At 43.6% G+C, this 13,131-nt stretch overlaps 2 protein-coding genes across 2 annotated transcripts in view; one reads left to right on the top strand and one right to left on the bottom strand.

The window, feature by feature from the left end:
• Positions 1 to 8,413, bottom strand: part of EIF3H (eukaryotic translation initiation factor 3 subunit H) — a 217,611-nt gene extending 209,198 nt beyond the window's left edge. Inside the window, exon 1 of the mRNA XM_033934865.1 lies at positions 8,289 to 8,413. Coding sequence (XP_033790756.1) covers positions 8,289 to 8,372 — 84 coding nt within the window. The 5' untranslated portion in view covers positions 8,373 to 8,413. The remainder of the gene's footprint in view (positions 1 to 8,288) is intronic.
• Positions 8,407 to 13,131, top strand: part of UTP23 (UTP23 small subunit processome component) — a 43,265-nt gene continuing 38,540 nt past the window's right edge. Inside the window, exon 1 of the mRNA XM_033934867.1 lies at positions 8,407 to 8,727. Within this exon, the coding sequence (XP_033790758.1) occupies positions 8,540 to 8,727 (188 nt within the window). The 5' untranslated portion in view covers positions 8,407 to 8,539. The remainder of the gene's footprint in view (positions 8,728 to 13,131) is intronic.

Below are 13,131 nucleotides of genomic sequence, written 5' to 3'. Positions count from 1 at the left end.
CTAGTGAGACACACGCTTTTGGTGAAGGCTAGATGAGCATTTCTTATGCATTTAGTTTTTTTTGTTTCGTTTTGGGGGTGGTTTTTTTTTTTTTAAAGATAGGGGTTGACCCTTTTTAAATGAAACACATTAAACAGATAAAAAAAGTTTTTCTTAATTTAGACCTTCAGTGGCGCTCAGATTATCTTGCCCATAAATGAGAAAGGGTTTCTGGTGATGGGATGGAGCCCATATTATTCAGCTATCAAAGAAGAGATACCTGACCCTGCAAGAGCCCTTAGGTCATTCTGATTATGTTGAAGGAAGGATTTCCTCCTTTAGGTTACTTAAGAGTAAGTTAAGAGATCGCTGCCCCTTTGTAAATTCATGTAATCTAAAAGTTTTACAATAATAGAAACAGAGAAAAATGAAGGCAGATAAATACCATATGGTCTATCCAGTTTTCCCATCCATGCTGTCTACTCTCGTAGAGATCCTATGTGCTTGCCCCAAGTTTTCTTGAACTCAGATACAAGTTTTGACTCCACCACCTCCACCGGGAGGCTATTCTATGAATTTACCACCCTTTCTATGAAGAATTATTTATTCAGGTTACTCCTGAGTCTACCAACTTTCACCTTCATCCTATGCCCCCTCATTCCAGAACTTCCTTTTAGTTGAAAAAGACTTGCCTTTCTCCTGCCTTTTTTCCCAGTGTATACATATTGTACTCCTGGAGGAATTCTGCACGACTGCGCAATGCAGAATTTCCACAGAATTGCACAGTCGCACAGAATTCCCTTTTCCTGTATAGAATCCCAACCATGTCAGCATCTTCGGGTTGAGGTATCGACAGCAATTCCCACATGCTGGCTGCCACTAACTCAGAAGTCGGTCTCCGCAGCAGGCCGCACTCGTGGGAGTGAATGATGCAGTGGTTAGAGCTACAGCCTTGGCACCCTAAGGCTGTGGGTTCGAGTCCCGGGTTGAGGTATCGACAGCAATTCCCACATGCTGCCTGCCACTAACTCAGAAGTCGGTCTCCACAGCAGGCCGCACTCGTGGGAGTGAGTGGTGCAGTGGTTAGAACTACAGCCTTGGCACCCTAAGGTTGTGGGTTCGAATCCCGGGTTGAGGTATCGACAGCAATTCCCACATGCTGCCTGCCACTAACTCAGAAGTCGGTCTCCACAGCAGGCCGCACTCATGGGAGTGAGTGGTGCAGTGGTTAGAACTACAGCCTTGGCACCCTAAGGTTGTGGGTTCGAATCCCGGGTTGAGGTATCGACAGCAATTCCCACATGCTGCCTGCCACTAACTCAGAAGTCGGTCTCCGCAGCAGGCCGCACTCGTGGGAGTGAGTGGTGCAGTGGTTAGAGCTACAGCCTTGGCACCCTGAGGTTGTGGGTTCGAATCCCGCACTGCTCCCTGTATCTCTGGGCTAGTCATTTAATCCCCATTGGAACAGGTACAATAGATACGTGGGAGCCCACCGGGACAGTTAGGGAAAAATGCTTGAGTACCTGAACAATTTGTAATCCGCTTAGAATTGTGGATATGCGGAATATAAAATTATTCAACAAAAGCATGTGAGTTGCTGCCGATATTGCAACCTAAAGAAGGAAGTCTTAAGAGTACAGGGGAGGAGAGGAAGGAAAGATGGTGGCACAGGGGGAGGAGATATATATAATGAGGGGAAAGGATGAAACTGCACATAATGGAGGGGAGGAATGGAGAGATGGTGCATGGAGGAGGATAGAGAGATTGTCATAGGGCATAAGGAAGGGAGAGAGAGAGGTGTTGGACATGGAAGAATAGAGGGGGAGGAGGAAGATGGAGTGAAGGAGAGATGCCTGGAAATAGGAGTGAGAGAAGAGTGGGAGAAATGCTGGACCATGGGGGAGAGTGCAACAGGAAAGAGAGATATGCCAGGCTACAAGAGTGTGGATGGAAGGAAGAGAGAGCAGTTGCTGGATTATAAGGATGGAGGAAGAATGCTAGAACCCTGAGAGGGAAGAGAGGGTGGTACGATAACAGATGAGAAGATAGATATATGGTAATGGAGGTACATTAAAGATGAAAGGGAATGGAAGACTGAGGAAGGAATGAGATGGCAAATTGGAGAGAAGATGGAAATTTGATAGGTAGCTGAAAAATGAAAAAGAGAAGGGCAAAAAAGAGCTAATGAATGATCAATATGTCTGAGGCAAGTGCAGTGAAGGAATACACAGGAGAGAGTAGAAAAGACTAATGGATAGAAACCACTTGAAGGAGAATTAGTAGATGACAGGAAAACAGAAAAATTTAACTGGAACCAACATGATGGAAAAATGAAACATCCAGACAACAAAGGTAGAAGAAAAACATTTTATTAAATGTTTTAAATGGAATATGGATAATTAGCAAACATTGTTCAAATTTGCTAATTTTGTGAGCAGAGGTTTGAATTTTTTTTGTGTGCAGAATTCTGACAGGATTAATATTAAGATATTTAAGTCTGTCTCCATACACTTCTATGATAAAGACCACAGACCATTTTAGTAGCCATCCTCTGGACCAACTCCATCCTGTTTTTATCTCTTTGAAGGAGCTGCCTCCAGAGTTGTACATAGTATTCTAATTGAAGTCTCACCAGTCTTATATTGATTGCATCATTATCACCTCCTTTTTCATACTGGCCATTCCTCTTTATGCACCCAAGCATCCTTCTAGCTTTTTCTGTCACCTTTTCCACCTTAAGATCATCACATTGCATTATATCTAATTCCTACTCCTCACTTGTGCACAGAAGTTCTTCCCTCCCCCCCCCCCCCCCCCCGGCAACTTTGCCATTCTTTCAAAAATTTGCAGCTGAAATGCATGACCTGTATTTTTTTTAGCACTAAATCTCAGCTGCCAAATTCTGGACCATTCTTCAAGCTTTGCTAGATCCTTCCTCACATTATCCACACCATCAGGGGAGCCTATTCCATTGCAGATTTTGATATCATCCACAAAGAAGAAAACTCACTAGATAGTCTTTCAGCAGTATTGCTTACAAATATGTTGAAAAGAACTGGCTCAAGAACCAAACCTTGCAGAACATCACTGGTAACATCCTTTTCCTCAGGGTAAGCTCCATTTACTAGTACCTCTGTTGCCTTCTACTCAACCAGTTCTTTACCCAGGGCCTGTACCAAGGGCACTCTAATTTATTAGTCCTTTGGGCAAAACCTTGTCAAGGCTTTATAAAAATCTAAATGCGATCAAAACGTGAAGCTGTGTACATGGTAGAGGATTTGATTTATGCCTTTTGATGTTATTTCATGATGATATGTAGGATTTGTTTTAATAACAATTATGTTGTATTGTCAAATTTTATGTATGTTATTTATATAAATCGTGTCAGATTTGTCTGAGAAGACCTGTCTCTAGTGAAACCATGTTGCCTTGGGTCCTATAATCCATTAGATACCAAAACTTTTACTAATCTAAGCATTTCTGTTAATTTATGTTATGTTATGTTAATCAGGTTTTCTATTTTGCCTTTACCTATTCCGTTCAAGGTCAGATTACATTACAAGAGGTTGGGTCAGTTATTCAGGAAGTTATAATGGACATTTTGACAAGGATATTCAATAGAGTTGCTAGTACAAGTAGATAAGTACAGTTATTAATACAGTTAATTCATAGTTACAATTACATAGTTACAAATTCAAGTAGGTCATTGTTGGCTCATCATTATCTTCCAGGAGTTGCATTATATCAGTGTTCTTCAACCTTTTGACACCTATGGACCCGTCGGAAATAAAATAATTATTTAGTGGACCACACCGGTCCACGGACCAGCAGTTGAAGAACACTGGGCTAAGTCGTGCCCATCTCCACTCAATCTCCGCCCCAGATACTGCCCCCATAATAGTACTAATTGTAACATAATTTTTCCATTCATTTTTCATATATACACACAATATAATTGTATTAACAACACATAATGGTTAACCACAAAATTAATACACACAAAGCACACTGTATGCTTTTTAACAATCATTTCCTACCAGAAAACAGATAACCCCATGCAAATGCAGGACCAAAAACTAAAAGTACTAATATTTACAAACAAACCCTAAGATGCAAAACTCTGCAAGCAGTACAACCCCAGAGGAAAATAAACAAATGCATTTCTTCCTGAACAAATAAATGAAAAAAAAACAAACAGACAAATCAATCACTAAATAAAAAAAATAAAAGCATTTCCCCTACCGCTGTTGTCTCTCTCCCTCCATGTGCCTTGCCTTCTGGCCTGCCCCCCCCCCCCAGTGTTATCTTTGGGTCGGTCAAATGTGCGATCAACGCAGCATCTTCGGGCCGGCTCCCTGAGTGCTGCATTGCACAAAGCTGTGGGCAGCGGCTCCTCACATGCCCACGCCTCATCTGGAAGCCTTCCCTCTGACGTTGCGTAGGAACCTTTTCCCACGGCTTTGTGCACTGCAGCACTCAGGGAGCCGGCCCGAAGACGTGGTAGTTGATTCCAGTGTTTTGCTAATTGATGTTGGATGGATAAGGTAATTTGCATGGTAGTCTTTATAATGTTGCATGCCAAGAATTTTAAGAGAAAAAGATTTATGATGAAATATCTGTTGGAGGCACCCTAGTGTAGGATGGCCAACTCTGTTTGGTAGTCGGGAGCATTCCCTCAGGATCTTAAAGACAGTGATGTTTAATTTAAACTTGATCCTTGCGATTATGGGCAGCCAATTTAGTTTCATATAGTAGGGCTGTATGAGTTCTGATTTCCATAGCCCATATATGGAGTCTTACTGCTAGTTTTTCAACTAGTTGTAGATGTGATAGCAATGTTTTTAGAGCAGAGAACTAGTGTTGCATTACAGTAGTCTAGTCGAGATTTGATTAGGGATTGCACTAAAATTCCTAAAGCCTCTGTTTTGAAGTATTTTCTGATGGATCTTAGCTTTGTCATCACAAGGAAAGATTATTTTATTATTGATTGCATATAGCTCTTCATGGATAGGAGGTTATTAATTTCTACTCCTAAGATTTGAGGATTGCAGTTCTAATGGAAAGTCTGTGTTGCTACTGTAATCCTTGGAATGTAGTGTGGGTCAGTTGAGGATGCTAGCTAAAGGAATTTGGTTTTGTTCTTCTTTAGTTGGGGGGGGGGTAAGTTGAAGTCCAGTTTTCTATGATGTGGACATATTTTTTGACAGTGGTAAGGGTATTGGCTAATGCAGCCATTATAGGGGCAGCATCAACACCGCTTTTCTTCTGCTGGTTACGCCTCTCTCTAACATCCTTCTGGCTACAGCCACCACCTTATCACACTGTTTTATTGCCTTCAGATTCTTACACTATCACTCCAAGGTCCTTCTCCCCGTCCGTGCATATCAGCCTCTTGCCTCCCAACACATCCATCTCCCTTAGAGATTTCTATTCCCCAAATGCGTCACTCTTCAGTCTGCACTTCTTTACATTTAATTTTAGACCATTCTTCCAACTTTTGCAGATCCTTTTTCATGTTTTCCACTCCCTCCTAGGTGTCAACTCTGTTACAAACCTTGCCTTCTAACCCTTCAGCAATGTCACTCATAAACATACTGAATAGAATCAGCCCCAGCACCAATCCTTGAGGCACTCCACTACTCACCTTTCCTTCCTCCTAGCATATTCTATTAACCTCCACCCTCTCACATCTGTCAACCAGTTTCTAATCCAGTTCACTACTTTGGGTCCTAACTTCAGCCCGTCAATTTTGCCAAGAGCCTCCTATGAGGAAACTGTATCAGAGGCTTTGCTAAAATCTAAGTAAATTACATCTAGCACATGTCCTTGATCCAATTCTCTGGTTGCCTAGTCAAAGAATTCAATCAGTTTAGTTTGCTATGATTTACTTTTAGTAAAACCATGTTATCACAGAACTTAAAATTTTGCTGCAAATGAGTAAGAATTGGTTTGCAGAGGTTTATATGGTGATTGCAAGACCAGGTTTAAGTTTGATTTTTATCTACATTTATTTAAGTTTGTGGTTGCTTGTAGTTGCGTTTTCTTACATACGGGCTTTGTTGTGAATATGGAGGGAAAAGAAGGATACCTTGGTTTATATTCAGATCAGTTCATATTTGAGTATATATAGTACATAATGTTCTTAAATAAATACGATTTTCTAGACTTGTCTGTGTGCAACTGTCTGTGTGCAATTATCTGTGGATTTACAAACTTTCTTTGAGAAAAGCTGAAGCAGCTAATCAGCAGTTGAGCATAGTAGAAATTAGTGAGTTTGGTATCTATTATATCAATTTTAGAACCCATTTTGAGTCATAAGGAGGTGTCCGGCAGTAGGAAGGCCTTTGTAGGGATCACTCTTCTACTACCATCTTTCCCCGAAATAAGACAGTGTCATTAATTTTGGGTCCAAAAAACGCATAGGGCTTATTTTTTTCATGTACAATGATCATCTCTCCTTTCCTCTCCTCCACCCCAATTCTTCCTCTTTCCTTTCTTTCCTCCACATGTGCAGCATCTTTCCTCCCCTCTCACCCATCCCCTTATTTTTGGGGTAGGGCTTATATTAAGACCTACCCCAAAATCATGCTAGGGCTTATTTTCAGGGTAGGCCTTATATTCGGGGAAACACGGGGTAGGTATATGCCAGCAGCAAGAAGGGAGGAAGTCAGATGGACTCGCCAGACCTACGAGCAGGCGGGGGAGCAGGCTGGAGCGCCCCCCCCCCAGAGGCAGAAAGGATGGAACCGTGAGGGAAGGGATGATGGGAGCCCCAAGAGAAGTAGGGATGATGGGGAGCTGTGATCATAGGGGGGTTCCTCATGGGATCAAAGTCTTTTACTGCTCCTGCGTAGCAGTAAAAAGTTTTGTTCCTGTACCTGCAGCAAACAGAGCAAATTTTTACCTATTCCTGCTGTTTTTCTGCAGTTGCTGCAGGTTAACTGTAGGAAATGGGCACATGTCATGCTCCAATGTGAACCATCTGTTGCAATGAATCTGTAATTTAAGTAGGACCCTTGGTATTTTCTTTTATATGCAGCTCCCTTTTGTTGGCAGTTTTGGAGTCTTCTGCTGTCTCATCCTTGGGTCTTTCTCCTTTTTCAAAGAAGCTCTCCAGCAATGTTTGTTTTTTACTCATTTTTGCTAGGGTTAATTTGTGGGTTTACCAAATAAAACAAACCTGTGACTGAGATAAGTGCAGGAAAGAGGTGCGGATGGAAGTAGTCACTTTTCAAAATAAAATACCTTGCAAACTAATGAATATAAAATAAATTTTTTTATTCTGTGTGGCCCAGTTTGGCACAGTCTAAAGCCCAGTACCGGTCCATGGCTTGGTGGTTGTGGGCCCTTTATACAGTATTTTAAAAAAGATAAATTCATTATTAATAAATATGTGAACTTTAATGCTATCACATACTTTTGTTATATACATAAACACATCCCATTTGCATTATTTCATCTAAACCAGTGATCAATATTTCTTACAACTATATTCTTCAATGTATGTGGTCTAGGGGCCAGAACTAGCCCCCATCATCATCTCTAAGTATGGACCCCCGACTCTTTTCCCAGTACACAATCTCCCATCATTTCCTCACACTTGCTACCGACACATATCTATAATATTCTGTTTAATATCTGTACCACACAGTTCTTGCTAAGTTTGCTACCCAAAATCCCACTCTATTTTCACATGACCAGAAAGCATATTACAGTTCAAACTTGTAGTGAACGAAGTGGTACTGGAAGAAAACAGAATAGCTGCTCAAAAGGTAGCGAGCCAACTTGAAAGCGATGGGGGGGGGGGGGGGAGGGGGTGTGGAGACAGGATAGTGGAAGCCGATTGTGTTTTTGTCTGGTGAGGATCTGTCTCTCCCCACTTGAAAAATGTCAGGTCTCTCTTATCTTACAGGATACCAAATCGCTTCAGCAAGCGCATCCCAAAGTTTCCTATTCCGACGTGCACCAAACGGCCAAAGCCGCAGCGCTTAAAGAGCAGTAAAGAGGAGACTCCCAAGCGCAAATCATCGCACCAGTCAAGTGTCCAGTCTTTTAACAAACTCTACACGGTTCGAAAGAACGCAGCTGTGAGCGCCTAAGCCGCAGAAGACTGCAGGTCGTAAGCAAAAGTAACAGTCAACCGCCTCTTAATTTAAAAACAGAGAATAAATTTGAAAGGCCGAATCGGGCGTTAAAAAAAGGAGCAGTTGTTCAGCGCGCCTCGGGCACGTCTGCGCTCGTAGCTACGACTAAAAGTCTCCCCCCCCCCCCCAAAGCGTCTGCCCGGCGCGAGCTGCGCGCCAACTCACCAGGCCGTCGATCTGCACCTGCTTGACAGCAGTGTCCGCAGCACCGGCGGGAGCAGTACTGCCGGATTCCTTGCGCGAGGCCATGCTGCCAGAGTAAAGGAGGAAGCGAGACCAAACACCCCCCCGGAAGCAAACGTTTAAAAAAAAAAAAAAAAACAACCAGCGGAAGTCTGTCAAGCCCGGAAGAATTTAAGAAGATCACGCCGTGTGCTACCGAGGCAGCGGAAGTTTTCCTCCAGCGTGCGAACACTATGAAGATCCGGCGACAGAAGCAGGCTAAGAAAACTCTGAGCTTCTATAAGTACAACTTCGGCTTTCGGCCACCGTTGCAGGTGTTGGTGGATGGTACGTTCTGCCAAGCCGCGCTGACCAACAAGATCCAGATCAAGGAACAGCTACCCAAGTACCTGATGGATGACGTGCAACTCTGTACTACCAGGTGACTACGGGGAAGTGAAGGAAATTATAAACTTTTTTTTTTTTTTAAATGAATTTTATAGAAGCTAGCATTCAGCATTTCTCACTGAAGGACATTGCTAACCTACAAAAGCGGGGCCTAAGACCTTACTGAAACACATGCTTCTTTTTTTTTTCCCTCCCTGTTGTTGAGACTAGTTATTTACTATTGCATACCAGAGACGGTCTGTGTTAGGAACTACAAAGACTAGGTGGTGCCAGAGGATACTATTTATTTATTCACTTCTCTATACCGTTCTGCCAGGGGAGTACAGAACGGTTTACATGAATTCAGATACTCAAGCATTTGTCCTGATGGGCTCATAATCTATCTAATGTGCCTGGGGGGGGGGGGGATTAAGTGACTTGGAGTAGGGTTACCATATTTTTCTCCAGGGAACCCCAGACATATGACCCCACCTGTTTGGTCCCATTACACCCCCTAGCCCTGCCCCCATAAAACCTCTTCTCTTCATCCGGACAAGCTCCAGCTGCATCTGGAGGACCTAGAGCAGGCGTGGATGTGTGTGACATCATTCACGCATGCTCAGGGGCTCTCCAGATGCGGCCAGAGCTCATTGGGGCTTTCCAAAACCCACACAAATGCTGAGTTTTGGAAAATCCATTTGGGAGCCTGGCAGTCCTTTAAAAAGAGGACATGTTATGGTTTTTCTGGACACCTGGTAATCCTAACAAAGAGCAGCGTGGGTTTGAACCCACAACCTCAGGGTGCTGAGACTGTTCCCTGAAAATAAGCTAAGAGTCACACTAACATATTTGTCATTTGTACAGTTAGGGGAAATCATGTGATTGTAGCCTACAGAAGTGTATTGTCTAGCAAATGCAAAAGTTTTTGTAAAATAGATGTTTGCAATAGAATAGAGCATGACTACAAGGTCAGCATGTCCTCGGTGAGCATGTTGTTCACTCCCTTCTATTGCTGACAGGTGTGAAACCAATAGCATCTGATAAGTTAAATCATTACTTGTTGCTAAGGAAAAGTACTAATGAAGTATGGTTAACCGGAAACCACATGTCTTGAATAGAACCAATAGAATATTGCTGAAGTATGCAATTTGTAAATGAATTGTAATTGCAAGATGTATCAACCACATATCCTCTATAATAATCCTCTAAGCGCGCATGTGCAATTAAGAGGCTGTGCTACCTGATTCGTGCTGTGTCCCTCTGTGGCCGTATTCGACGGCTTGATGAGGTGCGCAGGGCGGCTTACAACAATGGTGGTGCGCGGAGGCTTGATGCACGTGCGCCGGCTTGGATGGCTGTCGGCGCTGGAGGAATTTGAGTGGCGGTTTAGGAACGGCTGGAGGGTGTTGTGCCGGTACTACAGGTGAAAGGGGCTACTTTGGTGGGAGGGGCATACTGGGGGGCAGACAGCTTTGCTCTGGGGGGGAAGACAGACGGGGGCCATGGAGAGACAGGAAGAAGTAAAATGGGCTGCTTTGGGGGGAGGGGTGTGCTGGGGGCAGACAGCTTTGCTCAAGGGGGGGGAAGACAGAAGGGAGCCCACAGAGAGACAGTCAGGGAAAGGGGGCTGCTTTGGGGGGGGGGGAGGGGTGTTCTGGAGGCAGACAACTTTGCTCTGGGGGGGAGAAGACAGAAGGGGGCCATGGAGAGACAGTCAGGGATGGCACAACAGAAAAATATAGACAGGCAGGGGGCCAGAGATAGAGACAGAGAGACATACAGAAAGAAAGACAAGGGGCCTGGGAGACAGACAGACAGACAGCAGCCAAGGAGAGAGAGGCAAAGAAAAAAAAACCCAGACAGACAGTGGCCAAGGAGAGAGAGAGAGAAAGAATGACAGACAGACAGACAGAAGCCAAGGCGAGAGAAAGAAAGAATGACAGGCAGGGGGGCCAGAGAGAGAGAGAAACAGACAGATAGACAGCCAGCATCCAAGGAGAGAGAAAGAGGAAACCCCCCCAAAAAAAAACAGACGAACAGCGGCTAAGGGAAGAGAGAGAGAGAGAAAGAAAGAAAGAATGACTGACTGCCAAACAGACAGCATCCAAGGAGAGAGAGACAAAGAAAAAAAACCAGACAGACAGACATCTACTCTAGCACCGTTAATGTAACGGGCTTAAACACTAGTGTTTAATAATGAATTAACTGATGATGTCATCCCTATAAAATGACCAGTCACTTGTAATGAGGGGAGATTTTTGTCTGTCATCTTACCAATTTCAGTAAGAGGTCAAAACGCTCTTCAAGGCCTTGAATTGCACTTTTGTGTTAGATTTCTTTTCCTCTGAGATAGAAATAAAGAGCTGAGGGATATGTAGTTTATCCACATTGTTATTTAGACCGAACAGTCAAGTGGGTGTTTCTGCTGAGATGGGCAAACCTCTATTGGACTGAGCTCATAGAGAAGCAGACTTGAGAGCTGGGAACAGGCCCCATGATATAGTGGCTTGCTTTCATCATTATGCTGACAAAGAGCATGTGCTTTGGACCATGTGGCACAATGAAGGCTCTGTCACATAGGAAGAAGCCGAGGTGGAAATCTACCATGGCATTGTCCAGACCACTTTGGGTCACCGCAGGCTTTATAAGCCAACAGGATGCTGGGCATCATAAAGAGGGGCATAACAACCAGGACGCGGGAAGTCATCATGCCATTGTATCGAGCGATGGTGCGTCCACATCTGGAATACTGCGTTCAGTATTGGTCGCCGCACCTCAAGAAGGACATGGCGGTACTTGAGAGAGTCCAAAGGAGAGCAACGAAACTGGTAAAAGGGCTGGAACACTGCCCATATGCCGAGAGGTTGGATAGGCTGGGGCTCTTCTCTCTGGAAAAAAGGAGGCTCAGGGGAGATATGATAGAGACCTTCAAGATCATGAGGGGCATAGAGAGGGTGGATAGGGACAGATTCTTCAGACTGAAGGGGACAACAAGTACGAGGGGGCATTCGGAGAAACTGAAGGGAGATAGGTTCAAAACAAATGCAAGGAAGTTTTTTTTCACCCAAAGGGTCATGGACACTTGGAATGCGCTACTGGAGGAAGTGATCAGGCAGAGTAAGGTACAGGGATTCAAACGGGGATTGGACGGATTCCTGAGGGATAAAGGGATTGTGGGATACTGAGGGAGGAGCTGGGATGTAACACAAGTATAGAAAGCTAACCAGGTAATAAGTATAGAAACCCAACCAGGTCGTGCATTTGCAAGACCGGAGGGTTAGGACTTCGATGGGAAGATAGGACTTCAATGAGAAACCAAGGTGGCAAGGGAGCCCCTTCTGGTGATTCAGACAGGACGTGACCTGTTTGGGCCGCCGCAGGAGCGGACTGCCGAGCAGGATGGACCTATGGTCTGACCCGGCGGAGGCACTGCTTATGTTCTTATAAGACTGGATCCAAGTGTTTTGGAACAAAAAGATTCAATATTGATGGTTCTTTCCTATAGGCCTTGCATTGGGAGAGAAAAAATTCTATTTTTTTTTTTTTTTAAACAACTCACAAGCAGTGTTCCCTCTAAGCGGGCGGGTGTTGTGAGCAAACTTTTTTCATTGTGAGCTAAAAATATCGGGCGCCAGCAAGTTATGAGCCAAATAAATATGTTGCTTTCTACCACAGAACTTCCTTACGTTTGTATGGAATCTATCCCCTTTCAACTTTAGAGAGTGCCCTCTCGTTCTCCCTGCCTTAGCTACTAAGTCTATTCCCTTCAGTACCTTGAATGTTTCTATCATGTCCCCTCTCAATCTCCTCTGCTCAAGGGAGAAGAGGCCCAGTTTCTCTAATCTTTCGCTGTACGGCAACTCCTCCAGCCCCTTAACCATACGTGACAAAAAATCAATTCATGTAGCAAATGCTACATTTATCTTTTGGCATGGCCCATCATGTAGCAAATGCTATAACTGATGGGCCATGCCAAAAGATAAATATATATATACTAAAAAATAAAAATAAATATATACTAGGAGTAAAGGGGCATGCAATAAAGCTTTTAAGTAGTAGATTTAAAACAAACCTGGGAAAATATTTTTCATTCAACATGTAATTAAAAAAAGATTTGGATAATTTCCTTAAAAAATCTGCATGACATTATTAAGATGGACTTAGGAAAGCCCACTGCTTATTCCTAGAATAAACAGCATAAAATCTGTTTTACTCTTTTGCACTGTTGTGCTTTCAGCAAAATGTTTTAAACACAAAAACAGAAAATCACATGCACAGGCATTAGGTCACCCAGGCATCTAGAATTAGCAATCTTGCACAGCCAGCCTATGATTGACAGGAGCTGCCAAATCACATTGAAAAGGATGATAAGGAAGGCAGATAAGAGATGGTGGAAGGAAGACAAAACGAAAAGGCAAGAACAAAACTGAAGTAGAAACGAGCCAAACATACAGTATAG

Source organism: Geotrypetes seraphini, chromosome 2 (assembly GCF_902459505.1).
Source record: "Geotrypetes seraphini chromosome 2, aGeoSer1.1, whole genome shotgun sequence".
In the NCBI taxonomy this organism is placed as follows: Eukaryota; Metazoa; Chordata; class Amphibia; order Gymnophiona; family Dermophiidae; genus Geotrypetes; species Geotrypetes seraphini.
This window is presented reverse-complemented; position numbering and strand designations above follow the sequence as displayed.